This window comes from Protomyctophum bolini, assembly GCF_963924005.1.
Source record: "Protomyctophum bolini genome assembly, chromosome: 16".
In the NCBI taxonomy this organism is placed as follows: Eukaryota; Metazoa; Chordata; class Actinopteri; order Myctophiformes; family Myctophidae; genus Protomyctophum; species Protomyctophum bolini.
The window spans coordinates 35235585-35254785 of record NC_137877.1 but is presented as its reverse complement, the minus strand read 5'-3'; the positions used below and the strand labels follow the sequence as shown (position 1 = coordinate 35254785).

Genomic DNA, 19201 nt, shown 5'->3' with positions numbered 1-19201 from the left:
CCTACTCCCTATACTCCCAGTCTCCCACCCAGCAAAATAAGGCTGGTATATATATCTTTCTATTTAAAAACAAAAGACAAAACTCTTCCATAATTTCAGATGATAATTTGGGCATCCTTTAACTTTGAGAAGCACTCTATTAATATACTTTATTTGCATAGGACATTTTTAGCATAATATTTAGCATTATATTGTGTTATTTATAATTTGCCATGGGGAATGCATTATAGCATGGTGATAGGTTTAGACTGGTATCTAAATAGGTTATAGGTAATAGGTTATAGGCCTAAATAGTACATAGCATACACACATATACTAGTAATTAATATAATATACTCTATATAGAAATAGATCTTTATTACACAGTAATAAATATCATTAAGAATGTATTGCCCTAGACAATATATACATATTTGCACAGTATAGACTTGTAAGGCAGGAATGTATTGATGTATTATATATATATATATATATATATATATACACACACACACACACACACACACACACACACACACACACACACACACTCAATTATAGATCAAACTAATCGATTTAATCGATTATAAAAATATATATAGTTTTATACATTATAGTTGGTATCCCCATTAGTCATTCTAGGCAAAAAAATATAAAAAATGACACAAATAGTACAAAATACTAATCTATACGCTCAAATGTTGCATCATGCATCATATTTCAATTGTAAAAAATAATATTAATAATAAAAAAGATCCATACATTTTTTTTGTCGATTTGCTATAGATCAAAAAATAAAGTATTCAAAAAACAAATGTCTACATTATTTGATTAATCCAAAAAGTTATTGATAGACCAATTGCAAAATAATCAACACTAGCACTACTAGTGTTCATTTATCCATTTGTACACTGCTCAGAGTTAAATGAAGTTTGAACTTTGAACACAGAGGATTTCACTGTGCACATGCAAATGTATATCGTCAATATAATTAACGTCCCACGTAGCCTGAGAACTCTTCTTCCTCGTCTGTTTCAGAGCTCGTGTCTGTACCCCCTGATTGTCGGTCAACATTCTGTGGGAAAGTCTCTGTAAGTCCAGCTTGCAGAGTCCCATCGACAGACAGCGTTTCCCTTTGTGCTCCTGTGTCTCCTGAAGTCCTCTGCGGTGAGTCTTTAGGGAGTAATGGCCGCTCGTCACACGGTCTCAGGAAGTCTTTGGCACTCTGTGCTTCATCATATTCATCCTCATCTTCCTCTGGCGACCCCAGGGTCAGCGAGAACAGATTGACGTGGCCAGAAGAATTCTCGCCCCCCTTTTGCTCTTCTTCCTCTCTCATCTCGTTCTCTTCCTCAATAGCTTTTCCAACATGTCCCAGAATTCCTGGTTGGTCCAGATCAGGCATGGAATACAAGACCGTTGTCCTTTTACCTCTGCCCTCTTTGTTTGGACCATAACCCCCTGGCTCCACCCCCTCAGCAACACCTCTGAAACTACCACAGCCCCCCGAGATGGAGGCGGCGTGCACCCCTGGTTCAGATGTTTTCTGGGAGTCTGAGTCTGAGTCAGAGCTTTCACCTGAGGAGAGCTCCGCTGCCCCGCGGCCTTGTACGCCACTCTGTAGGTACAAGGCCCCGTCTTCATCTTCCTCTTCCTCATTTTCCTCCTCCAGCTCCATGTTGGGACGTAGTGGTCTGCGATTGGTTGCCATCATGTTCTGTTCAGGATCTGATTGGATGGAGACCGAGTCCGGGATGGTCCTCTCTGGGGTCAGGAGGTATTCATGAGTGGGCCGAGGTTCAGTCTGGTCTTGCAACAATACAGCGGGGAGGAGTTGCACTCTGCAGAGGAAACCAGTGTAGTACAGACACGAGAAGAGAAGAGCCAGGACACCTCCACCCACCAGCAGGACGGACGTTAGTGAAGATACTACTGCAGGACCTACACATGCGCACACAGTCACACACACACACACACACACACACACACACACACACACACACACACACACACACAATGTTGCGTTTCACATTTGTAACGGTTCTTGTCTGTAGCATGGTAGTTGTAGTATCAGCAGCACGGTTTTGAAGTATTTAGTAAGTAGACATCATACTGACCTCTGCTTGGCTCCAGTCTACTGGTATAATCACATTTCCATTTTGAGGGTAAAGTGTGCGTATTGACTGCGATCATGGGTTTTACTTTGATGCAGTACTTCACCCCAACATACAGGTTCTCAACACGATAACTGGTGTCACTTGTATCTTGCTCTGTCGCCTGCAGAAAACAAACAGTAAACAAATTACCCCACACTAAACTGTGTTGCTAGCATTATCGTCTATCTCTCTCTCTGTGTGTGTGTGTGTGTGTGTGTGTGTGTGTGTTTTAAGTCCATCACCCTGACCGAGTTTACAAGTTTACTAAGTATAGAGAGTTTGTGTGGTTAAATATTAAACATGAACTGATTTTCTTACCTTTTCCTCCGACTGTTCATCTTTTCTACAGTAGATTCTGTATTTATACAAGTTTTGGATGTCAGCGACATTGTCAGAGTTGTTGTCAGGCTTAGGCATCGAAATGTTCACCTGGATACATGTCCCACATCCTGCTACTGACAGCATCGGTGGACCTATTTTAGCTGCACACAAACACACAATTACACATTGTTATTATAGTGTTGTTGATCAAACTGTCTGTCTGCAATCTATAAATTCCTAGGGTGTGTGTGTGTGTGTGTGTGTGTGTGTGTGTGTGTGCGCGCGCACGCACGTGCGTGCGTGCGTGTGATTGTCAGTTGAGCAGTTCTCCAGAACCAGGTGTTCGTGTTCCAAATGGTGGCCAGGTCCCGAACACCTTAATAGTAGTAGTAATAGTACTAGTAGTAGTATCCAATACAAATCAAGCTAGTAAAAAAATGTTTAGTGAAAGTGATGTGTTGTGTTGACCTACTATCAGTGAAGGGAACAAAGGTGCAATGTTTGGACTCTGGAGACACGGACATGTTGAGGGAGGCCTGGACAGACAGCTTGTACGTCTTCATAAACAGCTTCAGCTTCAACTTCCTACTGGTGCTGTTGGATGTTTTTAAAGGCTTTAGCAGCCTATTGTTGACTCTGTACAAAGACAAACAATAATGGAAGTTAAACCTTCAATACTTATTTACACCCATTAGGAGTAAATAAGAGACAGATAGAGAAAGTGAAGCACATAGCATTTAAGATTTATTATGTTTCAAAGCAGAATAAAAAATATTTTTTTATACGGTGTATAAATGGACTGTACATGAGATTTTTTGTATGTGTTTCTTTACTATGTTTTCTCCTTTCTCCTTCTCCACTTTTTTTCTTAAAACTAACGATGGAACTTGAACAAAAACACCACGCACACACAATTTCAATTCAATTCAATTCAAAGGGCTTTATTGCCATGAGAAAACATACGTTTACATTGCCAAAGCAGAAAGCACAATACAACAATACAGCAATACACACACACACACACACACACACACACACACACACACACACACACACACACACACACACACACACTTCCATCAAGGGTGGTGGTTGATTTAAAAGGGCAGCGTACTGTTCAGTTCCTGTCTCCAGTCATTTTCAGACGGTATGTGGACACAGCTGTATCACTGCCACTGCTCAGCTAACAGATGGAAACTTTAACCACTCTCACACAAAGTGTGTGACATGACACATGTACAGGTGAAAGTCAGAGCTGCGGGGGGAGAAATGTTCCATTCAAAGGGGAGGCGGTGGCTCAGGGGTAGAGTGGCTAGATCAGTGGTAACCAACCTTTTCAAGCCCAAGAGCCCATTTTATTCCCAATTGTAAGCCAAGATCTACCACTAAAACGTGTTAGAAAAAACACTTGTTTTTTTGCTATTTCTGACAGGCTCAATGCATGTGCACACATCCACACAAAGACTAAAGCTTAAATTAGAATAAATACTTATAGTAAGTTATATTATCAATGTCAAATAATATTAAGACAAATTAGAAATAATTAGTATTAGAAATATTTTGTTTCTCATTTCAATGAATATTCACATTGGCAGATGTTCAAATGACATAGGCATAACATGACCATATATATTTGCACAGATATGGTGACATACTCTCAGGGTCAGCCCACCTTTAATGAGACTGCTGTGACTGAACTTTATCTGCAAGCGTTTTGAAATCATATTTAGTGATTGCCAGTCTGAGGGTGTCATTAAGATGTGAGTCAGTCATACGAGTTCTATTTTCTAGATTCTAGATTTTATTATTTTCATTTGTGAAAAGGCCATTCTCTGCTCACAAGATACCAAAATTCCTTCTCTTTAGCTCTGACCTGCAGGTGACAGTCACTTACTAATCCAATAATCTCCATTTAAATATCTGAAGTTAATGCAAACACATCCTGCATTTTATCGGACAGCAGTTCAATGACAGTAGGCTCAGTAAAGAGGAAAGGAAAGCAGCTACTTGACTCATGCGTTGTACTTCAACAAGTTTTCATATTTCATATTTTTTGCTCTATGTGTGCATGTGTACATAATTCAAACTGTAGCGTTGATTATTGTCACGGACAGAAGTCATTCTTTCCCTTTGCATATGCCCTGGAGTGCACTCGCCTATTAGTTTGCATTGCAGACTGGTATATTCAGTATATTTTTTCATTTTTATATTTTTGTTGTTGCTGCGCAGCAGTTGAGGAGAACGCAACTATGCATTCCTTTAAGCAACACAACTTCTGCAGCTGCATCCATATGTTTAGAATTTGCATCAATGATCAAATCCCAATAATAAAAAATATAACAACGAACAACGAAAACTGAAGTAGCAGCGGCGCTATCGGCTAGTAGTCCCAACTCTGTGTCTGCAGCCTGTCACGAGCCCGTAATGAACGCACGTTGTTCCGTATTTTAATGTCGGGTCGGAGAATAAATACAGTATGAATGACGGCGGGATTTATTTGACAACTCTGTCCTGCTTTCTTCACGAGAAGAGAAGAGCGCTCACAGCTGCTAATATGGTAGCAGCCCTGTGGCTGACCTGTCAGTTCTCTTTACGGCATGACGTAGTGTAGAATAGTTGAGATGTGAACCTGGGTCTGGGAAGCTCAGAGCTGCAGCCATTGGCTCATGATACGAGCACACGACCAATGGGACAGATCATTCAGTGTTGCTAAAATACCACCACCCCACCACACACGCACACACACCCTTGGACGATGGGGTCTATTCTCAAACTCAGAGCCACAGCGCTCTGCTCAAAATTAATTTGCATGTGACGAGCGGCACTGACATTATTCCAATGGGTCTGTCTGACACTTCGCGATCGACTGGAAACGTTCCCGCGAGCTACCGGTAGATCGCGAACCCCCGGTTGGTTACCCCTGGGCTAGATGGTAACCGCTAGGTTGCCTGTTCGAACCTGGGCTCCCACAGAGTTAGTGTCGAAGTAGCCTGAGCTAACGCTAGACCTTTCTGGCCTAGGTGGGAGGGCCGCAACTCAGATTTGCGCACACCCTGATTGGTTCACCGATCTGTCCGTCAGCCCCGGTCTCCCCCCCCCCCCCCCAGTGCAGCACTGTTATTGTGTCGACCAGAAGCAGAAACCACTGGTTGCTGGAGTATACCATTCTAATGGACTGTCAAAGTTATTTACACAGAGTCGGCACACGTTGGTTTTTTTCTTAGACGGTGTGGTGGGTTCTTCAGCCATTCTCCTCATTTTCCTCGCATAGCCTCGTTTGAAGTTCCACTGGTAATGATTTCCTCACGGTGTTATTTTGAGGGGTGCACACCGCTCAGAGCCCTGACGTCACATCATTTGGAGCGATCCCACTTTTAGGACAGTGCAGCTCATGCGTAAATCCAGGCTTTCATTTTTCACGCAGACGAAATTAAACCCTGGGTATCGAGGCTAGTGTCGAAGTGTCCTTGAGGCACTGAACCCCAAATTGCTCCTGATGTGCTGGTTAGTGCCTTGCCTTGCATGGTTTCCACCGCCATCGGTGTATGAATATGTGTGTACTGTGAATATGTGAATTGATGCATAATCTATGTAAAGCTGACTGACGAGCTGACTGACTGACAGGTTTTGCAGGTTTTCATAGTAATCTGTGACCTACAGTCGCAATCAACGAAGAAATCGTGCCACTCAGAATATATTTTCTATTTCTTTTTACGCACATTTTATTTTGGGGGTGGGCCATACATAATGTTCCAATACCATTACCCAGCACTGCGTGATTGCGTGTCTAATAAACCTTTACAGTCCAGCTATCTCACTCACTGATAATCCATAATAATATAATGTGCTGTCTCTTACAGGTCCAATGTCCAACCAACACTGTGGAACAGCACACTCTGAAACATCAACTACAGTGTCGAGGCACACCAGGTGTGCTAAAAAGCCATCAAGACCTGAGGTCTACAAATGCCTTCTAAATCAGTAGTTGTCACACTTTTCAAGATTTTTCAAAAATGTTCAATAATAGCAGATGTATGTACAAGCTCACATTGCATCACTTTGTGCCATGCTGCAAGCTTGTACATCTGCTATTTTTGAACAGCAAGTGCTAGTGACAGACAGACAGACAGACAGACAGACAGACAGACCTGCGGTGGACACTGTACTGCGTCCCTGGTGGCGTTCCCGGCCCTGGGTCCCATGTGAGAACATGGTGGAAGTTTGTGGATTTGACTGTTAGGTTGACTGGAGCAGGCAGGGAGCTCCGTGCTACAACACAGAACACACACTCATGTTAGGGCTCACAAGCTTGCCGGATCGGTCTGTTATTATTATTTTAGCTGGCCACTGTTGTTTGACAAAGTATAACATAACACTTATCGATAGATAATCGATAGTTGCAGCACACTGTTTAAACCAGGGCTGGGCAGCATGACTTTGAATAGCTCTGGTCCATAGCTCTAATGTCTTTGGAATTAGACCTATGGACCAGAGCTAGACCTCACAAATCATCAACATGTGTGTGTGTGTGTGTGTGTGTGTGTGTGTGTGTGTGTGTGTGTGTGTGTGTGTGTGTGTGTGTGTGTGTGTGTGTGTGTGTGTGTGTGTGTGTGTGTGTGTGTGTGTGTGTGTGTGTGTGTTTTCAGTGTTACCAGCTCTTACCACTATAACATTTTATCATCATCATCATCATCAGATAGCAGGTGATATGGACGTTTTTAATTTCCATCTCTCCTCATTCAACAGCACAGAGTGGGTCTCTCCGTTTGCAGACTGCATATCCTTTGCTGTCAGTGTCTGATAAGGAAACAGAGTCAGGGTGTATTCATTCAATATAGTCTCGCGTAGCCAGTTAAATTGAGACAACATTCCACAATCTCGATGAAACGTTTGGAAATCGCGGAGGCAACAGTCTGGTAACGCGAGACTAATTCAATACTATTAAATAATAGCCTATTAAGCAGTGACAATGAAAGTGGCAAATAAATAATAATCCATGACAGTAGCCTATGACACAACATTTATAAGAAACTTTCTCAAAGATATTATTTGCTACTGTACCGTGCCAGACAGCCTCGCTGTTGTGTTTTGTCCAAAAAAACATGAAGTGAAAGTCGTGTGATAGACAGAATGTTCCAAATACAGGCGAATTGGAGATACGATACCAGTTCTACTTACTGTACTGTATCAAATCTGCTATACTGAAAATAAGAAGAGATCCGGCTACGGACTTCAAAATAAAATGTTTCTTATGCACAGCTCTCTCTTCTCTCTCTCTCTCTCTCTCTCTCTCTCTCTCTCTCTCTCTCTCTCTCTCTCTCTCTCTCTCTCTCTCTCTCTCTCTCTCTCTCTCTCTCTCTCTCTCTCTCTCTCTCTCTCTCTCTCTCTCTCTTTACTGTGAAGTATTTGAATATTATACAACTGTGATAGCTTTGTTGACTGTCTGAGAAGCCGCACGTTTGCCGTTTCCCTTCGTCAGTCACCCGGGGGTTTCTTAAGAATCACGTGCTGATCGGGGAGCGGTGTTTTATTGTTTATCCACTCTGTTCAGACTCAGAGTTATATAATAACTTATAATGAGAGTTTATTTCTGTGACTCAGAGCCGGAGAGAATTTCACTGCTTTTAAAAGCCTAAGTGCTACCTGTATTGTATGCGAAAACGAAATAATGCCTTGAACTTGAACCCAACCGCGTCACATAAATCAATAGGTCACCAATTCCCGTGTAACGACGCTTGATACGTTTTTTCCCCCATGCCCCATCACTTTGTAGTACTCTCCTTCGCCACAAGAGGTCAGTGAACTATGCAAGATGTGGGAGATATCATAAGTCTGTGGTTCTATTCAACCAAGACCAAGTCATAAAGTAATGTGGATTACGCAATCTCTGACTCAAGGAGCCACAGATGTAGTCACTGTGAAACTACGGTGCACTTCTATTTTTAATCTACACAGTATTGTAATTTTACTAAACCACTTAATCCCTATAGGCCTACTTAGTTGACCGGAGTTCCCCGGACTCTATACTAGGGCACCTCATGTTTTCATCCTACCTCTGCTCAAAATGTCAAAAGTCAGATATACAGTGTAATTGACATACATCGTCGCTGAATGTTCAACTCAGAATAGGGACGACACTGGGACCAAAAGTGGTTTAATGTCCCTTCTTGTTAATAGTTGAATTTGAATGTTTAGTTGTGATCAGATCTGTGTTTTTTAAAACAGTAGCCGGGAGATGACAGGACCATGAACAAAGATAACATTCGGCAGGATAATATTGTCTTATTTATTATCTTGGGCCCTTATTTCCATGTCAAATTTGGCCCCCGGTGTAAAAGCCAGATAATAGAATTGGCCTGTTTGAAAGGAAATGTCAACACTGTAGTTTAATATAATTTCTGGCTCTTAATTTAATGTGAAACTTCTGCCACATTGTATGATGTAACTGTTACGGCCCTTGCACAGCAAAATCCCTGTGTTAGCCTACTTTAACTCTGAGACCTGTAGGGTCCATTTGTAGTCTACTATCTCAGAGTTGCAAATCAATGAAATAAAGTTAAAATTAACACCGGATTCCATCTACGGCCTCCAGGGTCGAGTTAGTATAAAATGTGTTGGTTCATGGTTATGTTATGTTATGTTATGTTATGTAGTTAGATAATTATCTCAAGTAGTACTGTCTTCCTGGTCTGGGCCGGCAGAGTAATGTCAGGCTGGTAATCCAGCCTTTCCTGTCAAGTCTGTTAATCTATCAATAAAGGCAAAAAGCCCCCAAAATGATCTTAAAAAACAAAATAAAACAATATCCAGATGCACTATACGTGGGCATAATGTATAAGTATTAGTTCCAATGTTGTGTTGCAGTGTGACACTATATGTTTATGATGTATGCTCTGCCCAATATAAATGACATCAAGACTGAAGACTGCATTTCAAACCTTAAAACAAAAAATATTTTAATTTTAATTAGGCACTGTTACACAATATACAGCAGCAATAAGTTTGTGGACAACACATAGTCCACACGTCAGACTCATGATAAAGAAACAAGCTTCCCATTTTTATAAAAAAATCTTCAATGACAAAAACCAAATTATATACAAATTAATTCTATCAAAACCAAGTCCAAATCCACAGTCCTTTCATTAAACGTCGTAAGATTCAGTGATGACTCATCAAACATGTCGTACATAGAATGTAAATAACTCTATTGTAATTTGTACACACACATCTTAAGGCGTACAGCCCCGGGTTATGGACATTAATAACAAACGGGTACCCTTTTTATTTTACTTTTGAATCATTACATTCCCTGAAACAAGTAGGTAAGGTGCTATAGTCTAGTTAAAAAAAAACATCAAAAGAAATAAAACAAATGAAAGCTTAGGTGTGTGTGTGTGTGTGTGTGTGTGTGTGTGTGTGTGTGTGTGTGTGTGTGTGTGTGTGTGTGCGTGTGTGTGTGTGTGTGTGTGTGTGCGTGCGTGCGTGTGTGTGTGTGTGTGTGCGTGCGCATGCGTGCGTGCGTGTGCATGCATGTGTGTGTATATGTGATGTCAGGAGCCAAATAGCCAATGACCTCATTTCGCTGGTTTGATGGCGGAATGTTCCAGAGGTTTTAAGAGCGTGAGCTGTAAGCTGACTGGAGGCTTGTAACAAATGTGCGGAGTCTGTCTGAACATCCTGTCTGAAAACCATTATACACAGTCCAGCACGCTGCTCACCAGCACACCAGATGGCAGGAACTAATGGGACACTTCTGGCTCCACTAAGTTACCATACAGCCATTATAGCCAAACAGTCACTATAAGGACTCATCTGGTATTCATATAGAACAGTGGTTCCTAAACCATTTCTTTTACTATAAATAGGTCATCGGTTGTTAATCATAATATATTTTTGTACCATTGGGTCCAGGGGAGACTATTGTGTCTCAAGCAAGAAAATAAGTTTGCGAACCACCGCTATAGAAGACATGCTGAATCTTTCATCAATTTTAATCTAGCACTTTTTATTGTTTTAGATTTTCTTAATAAAGTTGGTTCCTTCCTTTTCTTTTATGTATTGTAAAGTGACTTGGGGTACTTAGAAAGTGCTATATAAATCTGAGCTATTATTATTATTATTATCATCATTGTTAATATTATGTTAGAGACCCTCAAATAACACATAGTTTACTGTTATAAATAATGAAGGTCGTGTATGATATCGTCACTGTCGATTGGACACAAGTTTAGTACAAAGCTCTTATTCAAAGTTTCATTGGTTCAATATTTATAAAACCCACAGAAAGACTGGGCAAGTTCACAACTTGCCCACCGCCACCCGTTTCCTCACAAATCGAGCCCTGGGTATAACCATGAGCACAGCATGGCAGAACAACTGCGGCTTTCTCTTAACTGTAAATATATTAAGGTAGGAGGGGATGAAGCATGTTTGCACATACACTACTGTACAAAGACACACCCAAGCGTGCAAACCCTAACTCTAACCCTGCCCCTGCACTGCACTCCGCGTGCACGCACGCACGCACACAAACACACACACACACACACACACACACACACACACACACACACACACACACACACACACACACACACACCACATTGAAGAAGTGTTGGCTGAAGACTGCGAGAAGTCTTAACAATCTCTCTTTCTCTTTCTTTCTCTCAGGAAATGAGCTGGAACCAGAAAGAAAGGGGGGGGGTGGCAGTCAGAGTGTTGGACAGAGAAGAACATAAAAAGACACAAACACAGAAAGTAGATGTAAAGACAGAGATACCAAGGAAGAGAGACTGTAGACAGAAAGAGGCAGAGTGAGGGTTCAGTGTGCTACAGGGTCATGGCCTCTCATTTTAATGACTCTTCACACCCTGTTTTCTGTTCTCTGCGGACTGCAATTTAACCACTTAGTTGGGTCTGTATACTTGGACCGCTGTTTTCCGTCTGCACCAAATCTCGTCACAAAAAATAATCTACAAGCTCACAACGTGGGGCTCACACTGGGGTTCACTCTGGTCCCGAGGAAGTCAAGGCGCATACACCCTATCATGGTCACTGACCTCGACTATGCAGACGACATCGCCCTGATCTCAGATACATGCAGCAGAGAAAGGAAGGGAACTACTACTGGTAATAGAAATGGAGTGCAGGAAGATCGGAAACAATGGTAATGACAGTCTACACAGAGGACAAAACCATTGCCACTGCTGACAGTCGATGCTCGAGACAGTCGATGACTTCAAATATCTCAGGGCCTGGACTGCTTCAACAGAACAGGACCTGAAGATCCAGAGAGCACTTGCCTGGAATGCCTTGCATGGGATGAGGAGAGTGTGGAAATCAGACATGGGAGAATACCTTAAGAGGCAGCTGTTCATAGCTACTGTGGAGTCAGTACTGCTGTATGGGGCTGAGACATGCCCAACAGGAAAGAGCCCTGAGTCTATTCAAGAATTCTTCGAATGGCACTAGGTGTCACATGGACGGACCACATCAGAGAGAGAAGGATGAGGCTGGCAGGGCACTGTGTCAGGCAACCAGAACTAGAGGCAATAAAATGGACTCTGATGTTGGATATGAGAGTGTGGGGGGCAGCGATCCAGGAGTCCCGAGTTGGCTAGACCACACTCGCAGTAACAACAATAACAGTACCACCTGAACCGCAGTAGTACTAACAAACCGCATACAAAACCACACAAGAAATGTGCACACCAATTACATTCACCCATTCACAGCAGAGGAAACCAAGGCACCAACCTGCATGCACATCGGAGCAGTTAGGGGTTCAGTTGTTTTTCTCCCTGGAAATAAAAACGTCTGGGTTTCCGAGGCTAGGGGTTCAGTGGCTCAAGGGCACTTCGACACTAACACAGGGGAGCCCAGGATTGAACCGGGAGCATACCGATTCCCATGATGTGGCCGCTCCACCTCATGAGCCACTGCTGCCCCAGTATCCTCAAAATCACAAAATCAATCATGAATCAAGGGGATTTTAATGATTTGTCATTACTCATACAGGCACAAGAAGCGATAGGATGTGAATCACTTTTAGTGCTTCACTCAGCTGATGGCTGCTTATAGACTCAGATGAGTGCAAGGGGGTTACGTTCTGGGGCAAATTCAGCACACGTGGCAAGCCGAGGGTCTAACCCAGTGTTTCTCTTAAATGGGGGCCCTTGGGGGGTTCCCCAGCGAAGGAAGTTAATACAGAATCACAATCATTTAAAACACTTTATCCATTTATATGTTGGCTGTTCAAAAATAGCAGATATACAAGCTCACATAGCGTCACTTTGTGCCGCGACGTGAGGTTGTACGTCTGCTATTTTTGACATAAAAAAATAAATAAAAATTCTCTAATCCAACCTCTGTTCAGTCAACAGAACCTCTGCTCCAACACAATCTCTCTAATCCAACCTCTGTTCAGTCAACAGAACCTCTGCTCCAACACAATCTCTCTAATCCAACCTCTGTTCAGTCAACAGTTCAACCTCTGCTTCAACACAACCTCTAATCCAACCTCTGTTCAGTCAACAGTTCAACCTCTGCTTCAACACAACCTCTAATCCAACCTCTGTGCAGTCAACAGAGAACCTCTGCTCCAACACAACCTCTAATCCAACCTCTGTTCAGTCAACAGAACCTCTGCTCCAACACAACCTCTAAACCAGTGGTTCTTAATGTGAGGTTCGGGGACGCCCAGCGGGCCCCTTTGAAGGGGTTATTTATGAGTGTCTGACAGGAACCAAAATGGATCATTCCTTACAGGTCTGTAATAACTCTGCGAGTGTGCAAATGGAACAAATGGTTCCAATCTCACGGTTATGGGGGTCCTAGCTCGGAATTCAAACGTCCGAGAGGAACCAACACCACTACTGGAATCCAGCAGAGCCTGTCCTCTGTGGCTCTGACCCAGCAGAAGCTCTAGTCCAGTGGTTCTGATCCAGGAGGGTTGAGATTTACAGGCGGCTCAGAGAGGGACCCTCACGCCGGGCCCCCCGTTGATCTACAGTAAACCTGCATGCTGCCTCAAAACAACATGTTTTATTAGTACATCTGCACTCAATAAGACTGGGAGAACACAGTGCACTTGCACGCGCGCACACACACACACACACACACACACACACACACACACACACACACACACACACACACACACACACACACACACACACACACACACACACACACACACACACACACTGAGAAAGAGATAGGGAGAGAGAGAGAATGCAGGCAGCAGCTGTACTCCAGAAACATCTCAGACCCACTGATCCGTCTGCCTGTCTCTTATCCAAACACATGCCTGTCTGTCTGTCTGTCTGTCTGTCTGTCTGTCTGTCCGTCCGTCCGTCAGACCGCCTCCTGCGTGTTCCGTTAACTCAGAGATGTGTACAAATAGAACCAACTGGACCAATCAGGTTCCATTTGTACACTCTCTAAATTGCAAATATACACCAAGGATTTTACTGTGTACTTTTGCCAAAGACCAGTGTGTTAGACTGGCGGAGACGTTACTTCACAACGACGCACTTGAAAACATTCGGTGTAAAGCAGTTAGACGGTTTCGTCCCAAAACTCTCACGTTGCTATGGGGACGAGCCAAATATTATCTGGTAGTTAGCACAGGCTAACCGCAGGCGCAGTACGTCGCAGCCAGCCATCATCCACCAGTTTAGTATAAGTTATCAGTGTGAACAAGGATCGTGCCGGAGATATGTGTAATAATAAGCTGTATTTTGAATTGTATAGTCATTTCACTGACTTGACACTTTGATAAGACACAGGGAAGAGGACAGACAAATGGAACCTGTGGCATTTTGGCAATAGGTCAGTCCCTCAAACCAACTCTTAAAGTGAAGGCCTACACACCTTGACGAATGATCCATACAAAAATGTGAAATACTCGCCAGCGAATATTTCAAATCAAAACTATTCATGCACTTGATTCATCATTCATGCAGACTGATGCCTTTATCTGCTGGTGTGAAGCTCAGTTCTATATAAAAATTACATCACTTTATGGTAATATACCATAATATTCTGTGTGTACTCGTGACACAAAGAACAACCGTTGAAAATGTATTTTCGGCCACAGTAAAGACTGATTTATACTGGATTTCTCTACTTCCATCAAATCTCTTCACTGAATATTTGCCCTATAATAGGGACGTGGTTAAGCGTGTAACGTAATGTAGCTTGTAATGTTTCCTTTCCCTCTCTCTCTGTGTGTGTGTGTGTGTGTGTGTGTGTGCGTGCGTGCGTGCGTGCGTGCGTGCGTGCGTGCGTGTGAAGCAGCTGTGATGCAGCTGTTAACCCTGCACACTGATCTCACCCCCTACAACAAACACAACAAACAATGTAATTTACCCTTTCCCTTTAAAGCTACAATACATATAGTTTCTGTCCGCTGTCTCCCTCTCCTGACAGAGAGGTGTAATTGCAATGATGTCTGAACTACAATAAAGATGGCGCTGCATGTACTATCCAATCTGTTGCACCATCTCTATAGCATTACAGACATTGCAGATGTATCATGTACTGCTGTAGTTCAAATGTATTCATTAACATCTGCAGTATTTCAATCTACAACAAATGTCTTCCAAAAATAGCTGTTGTAGATCTGCAATTTTGGCAGAATGTTCGTGCCAGAATAGGGATATGCTAAGTTAGCGTGGTTAAAATCTTAACTGCTCTAAAATGATTCAGTGTAAAAAACTGTTCTGTGTACATCCATCCCATGTCTTCCATCAAGCCTAATTTCTACTCCGTGAAACAAATCAGTTTGTGTTGTCATCAGGGCTTCATTTGTCAAAATACGAACAAAAACCAAAACAGAAGTTTAATTATATTTGTTTTGCCAAAATAGGGATGCCGGTGTGTATGTGGTTGACCTACCGGTACATTTCTAATTAAACTGTTTTTAATTCAATTGTAACATTGGGATATTATGTAATATATTTGACAGTCTACATTTCCCAAAAGGAAATGCATGTAATTACATAATTCAGGTCTAACCAGCAACAGGGATAAAACGTATCCCCACCGACCATAAATAATGGACTATGATTTGAGCTCCATCCAGTTGACCCCACCCTGCACTGACTGGTTACACTCCAGATCTCCTCTGTCTGTCTCTGGAGGTAATCTGCTGCAGTTTATCTTCCGACAGCACCTGCAGGTGCGTTGGAGATCACGCTGACTGCAAGTGCGGTCTGGAACATCCCGTCCCACACTATACGAGCAGTCGTGAGTTTGATGTCAAGATACCACTACACTAACAGGTAATACATTATTATTGGATGGGATTTGTTCTCTCTCTCTCTCTGATATTTGGGGATATACTGTAGCTAGCTATCTGCTCATTCAGACACATGCGTGAAGGTTTTGGTGTTGGTACTGCTGGCTTTGAGCGGCCACCATGACACCATGTGACTTGACGAGACACTGGACTTGGGACATTTCAATGTAGGGATGAGTATCATATGGTCACTGTCAGGTGGAAAACTTGTTGGCCTATATCCTAAAAAGGAAAATGAAAATGGATCCAATGAAATATCCACAGCTCTTATTGTTGTTCATTATTTATAAACCACAGACAGACCATTTTCCACTCCCTATTTTGGCCATGTCGTTATAGGCAAACATTTTCAGAATCGAGTATAAAATAGAATATTAATGTGATGTGATTTATGTCAGATTTCTGCCTGACAGCGACAATATCTTCTTAAGCTTTTGCCACAAAAGCGCATTGAGTTTCCCTGCGTATGGAATGTGCAGTGTGTATAAGATTTAACGACGTGGCTTCGCGCTACAGTATATGCAATGAGTGGTGCATGCATGCACAATTACAGTGCATTCCAGTAGTGTTTGGGATATCCAAGTTGTCTGTGAAGAGATACTGTCATTACGTAATGCCAGTGGTGGTGGACAGTAACTTAGTACATTTACTTGAGTACTGACTACTGCCTTACAAAAATAAATTATACATCGTAATTATAGGCTACTTTAAACTACTTTTGAAGTCTTTACTCACGTAATATTACCATGGCATATCCTGTTCTCCGTGGGTTTTATTGGCAGCCAGGTTATTGGAAAGCTGGACATCTTATAACTTGTTAACATCACTGCTTTCTTTGTGAGTTCGGTTGCTACGGAAACAACGAGAACAGCCTGTTCATACCAAAACATAGCCTTACTGTACCTGCTGTCGGGGTACAAACCATGTACTGTATGACCAAAACGTTAACTTTTCAGGAAATGGGAAAGTGTTCCAACACTTTCATTGGTTCAATGTTTCTAAAACCCACAGACAGACTTAAACACTTTTGTCTGAAATAGCGAATAGTAACATCGCAATTGTGAGCTAGTCTATAAGCAATTTTCTCTACTTTTGTGTGCCACTGTTGAACTGGGCATTCATTTATGAAAAACATAAAAACTTTGAAATATGGAGATACAAGGTTTGTGCCAGACAGTGACAATATGTACATGTCAACACACTCCCTGCATGTGATCTGCATCAGGTAGGTGTGTGTGTGTGTGTGTGTGTGTGTGTGTGTGTGTAGCCGCAGTAGCAGGTTAACCACATGAAACCCTATACTACGTCCTTGACCGGGGGTCACCCATTGATCTATACCAGGCCCCCTTCTTTTATCCCTAGTCTACACCAAATCTCTTGGTTCAAGAAAAAGTTTAATTTAACACAAGATCTGCCATGGTTGTCAAACCGAAGCTTTCTAGTTGACACGTCAATGTTCATTAAACCGACAACCGGGATCTTAAAAATGTGAATCTTTGTAGACCTAATAATCTTTGTGGACCAAATAATTCCTAAGGTTTAAGGTACGACACTGTGGCAACAGCCATGCTGAGAGCAGGTCAGAAAGAGGTAACCTCAAGAACCCGTAGGCTACTGCATGTGTTCACACAAGTGCCGACAAAAGCAACAAAATGACAAACTTGGCCAGCTTCATTGCTGCCGAGTCGCAGTTGAAGTGCTGCTCAAGCCACACTGCGCAAATGAAAGGGGTTAAATAACACAGAGAGCTATAGTTAGTTTTTCTTCCATTTATGGAACAGAGTGCGCTTTTGACTAGGGAGAAGAGGGGGTGGAAAACATATTACTGAATGATGGTTCAATGCATCAGTGGAGCCCTGAAAAACGTTGAGACCAGCTCAACTTTGATTTGTGGCTCGCCCTGGCCGCCATGCAGTGGCTTGGGTGTCACCCTGTAGCTTCATGCCGCTGGCTTGCATTGAAAATTACTTGTAGGCTGTCGCTGTGTGAACACGCATACGTTTCTTAGTAGACAGTGTGTCTGTCTGAGAAAACATCAAATTATGTTTGGAACGTTGCGTTCAAAACCACAGGCAGGTGAACAACACAACATGTGGCACTTTGTGTTCCCTTTGACGCAATGTGCACTGACATCCAGAAGTCACAGAGAACGGCTTCTAGTGGAATTCTATGCCGAAAAAAATCATGTGAATTATTTTCCATTTAGCTCCTTGCTCCCCAAGAGCAGCGTGTAGAAAAAGGAAGTGGAAATATTGATCCATTCCTTGTTTACATTTGAATAATCAAGTGGATGCTCTCATCCAGAGAGACTTGCTGCAACCCAACAATCACAAGCGTTCCTTCGTAGTGACAAGCATCACTTTTAGCTCATGGTGAGAAACCTCATGGTGAGAAAGACCACTGCTAATCTGAGATCCAAATCCAACCAATTCCGTCCCTCCCGTGTCTTCTCAAGGTTTCAGCATTCCCAAGGAGACAAAGATCGAATGGTGAGCGGACGTCTCTCTTTTTGAAGATGTCTTCTCTATTTTGCAACCATCATAATAAGTATAAATCCAGATTAATACTTCGTTACATGACGGTCGCAAAATGGCCTGACAGCGTGCCGCATCCATCACCATCTCGTAGGCGGGCAATTTTCGGAGAATAAACTAGGCTTTAGTAGACAAAGGTGAGTAGCGAGTTGAGCTGAGGGTCCCTGGGACTCGCGTGCTCATCCTGGGGGGTAGCGGGGGATGGGACGGGGAGGGGGAGGGGCAGGTTGGGGAACTCCTGTGAAAGGTTTGAAACGGGCGGCCCCACCACGCTGTATGACTTCAGGGTGGAGAGGCCGTTCAACACGGCCACATCCAGGAATGTCACGTGAAGGATGAAGGACGAGGAGGATGACGACGATGAAGATGCCGGGGGATCGGGGGAGAGGACGGGGTCAGTGTCCAGGGAGTTCCCTCCCTCTGTGGCCGCCCCCAGCGTGGGGTCCAGGTTGAGCTCCTGGTAGGGGTGTGGTGCCCCCGGCGCCATGCTGTGGACGGTCAGAGTCCTGAGTCCAAACAGAGTGAGGTACTGGCTGGCCACCGGGGTCCCTCCGCCGCAGAGAGCCAGCCGCAGGTGTCCCACGGTGCTGCTGTTCAGCAGCTCGCCGAGCACCCACGGCTCCCGCAGCCACACCGTCAGCCCGCCGGGCTCCCGGAGGCCCGCGGAGGGCAGCGCCGAGCGCAGGACCGTGCGGCAGCTGCACAGCAGGTTGGCCAGAGGCTCGTTGCAGTCGCTGACGGGGGCGGAGCAGGTGCAGTTGCGCAGGCTGTTCCCGTGGACGCCGCTGACGAAGAGGAGCGTGGTGTTGGCCGCCGGCCGGGGGAGGGAGGAGGAGGAGGAGGAGGAGGGCGAGGAGGAGGAGGCGAAGGCGGAACTGGACGGGGGAGCGGTGTCTGTCGCCATC

At 43.5% G+C, this 19201-nt stretch overlaps 2 protein-coding genes across 4 annotated transcripts; both read right to left on the bottom strand.

The window, feature by feature from the left end:
* Positions 1–340: 340 nt before the first annotated feature.
* LOC308330733 (uncharacterized protein) lies at positions 341–7716 on the bottom strand. Of its 3 annotated transcripts, none has more exons than XM_080785718.1 (7): positions 7518–7716; positions 7109–7253; positions 6605–6718; positions 2929–3092; positions 2454–2617; positions 2097–2256; positions 341–1920 (listed from the first exon to the last, which is right to left on the bottom strand). In XM_080785718.1, exons 2-7 carry the CDS (start codon positions 7183–7185, stop codon positions 971–973), a joined length of 1629 nt encoding a protein of 542 aa, XP_080641844.1. In that variant the 5' UTR covers positions 7186–7253; positions 7518–7716; the 3' UTR covers positions 341–970. The 3 variants fall into 3 exon arrangements, with proteins under 3 accessions (XP_080641844.1, XP_080641845.1, XP_080641846.1); XM_080785719.1 differs by having other exon boundaries at positions 6605–6725; positions 7119–7253; XM_080785720.1 differs by having other exon boundaries at positions 6605–6725; positions 7122–7253.
* A 1666-nt stretch (positions 7717–9382) lies between these two features.
* LOC308330560 (exosomal polycystin-1-interacting protein-like) lies at positions 9383–19200 on the bottom strand (the record flags this gene model as incomplete). Its single annotated transcript, XM_080785483.1, has 1 exon — positions 9383–19200. The coding sequence occupies one exon, from the start codon at positions 19198–19200 to the stop codon at positions 18421–18423; it is 780 nt and encodes a 259-aa protein (XP_080641609.1). The 3' UTR covers positions 9383–18420.
* Position 19201: the final 1 nt, after the last annotated feature.

Coding starts and splice junctions, on each gene's coding strand:
- LOC308330733 (XM_080785718.1), bottom strand. CDS start 7,185: ATGGAAATTAAAAACGTCCATATCACCTGCTATCTGATGATGATGATG. Junction 2,618..2,928: donor CTTTGTTCCCTTCACTGATA/GTAGGTCAACAC, acceptor GTTTGTGTGCAG/CTAAAATAGGTCCACCGATG. Junction 1,921..2,096: donor TAGACTGGAGCCAAGCAGAG/GTCAGTATGATG, acceptor GCGCATGTGTAG/GTCCTGCAGTAGTATCTTCA.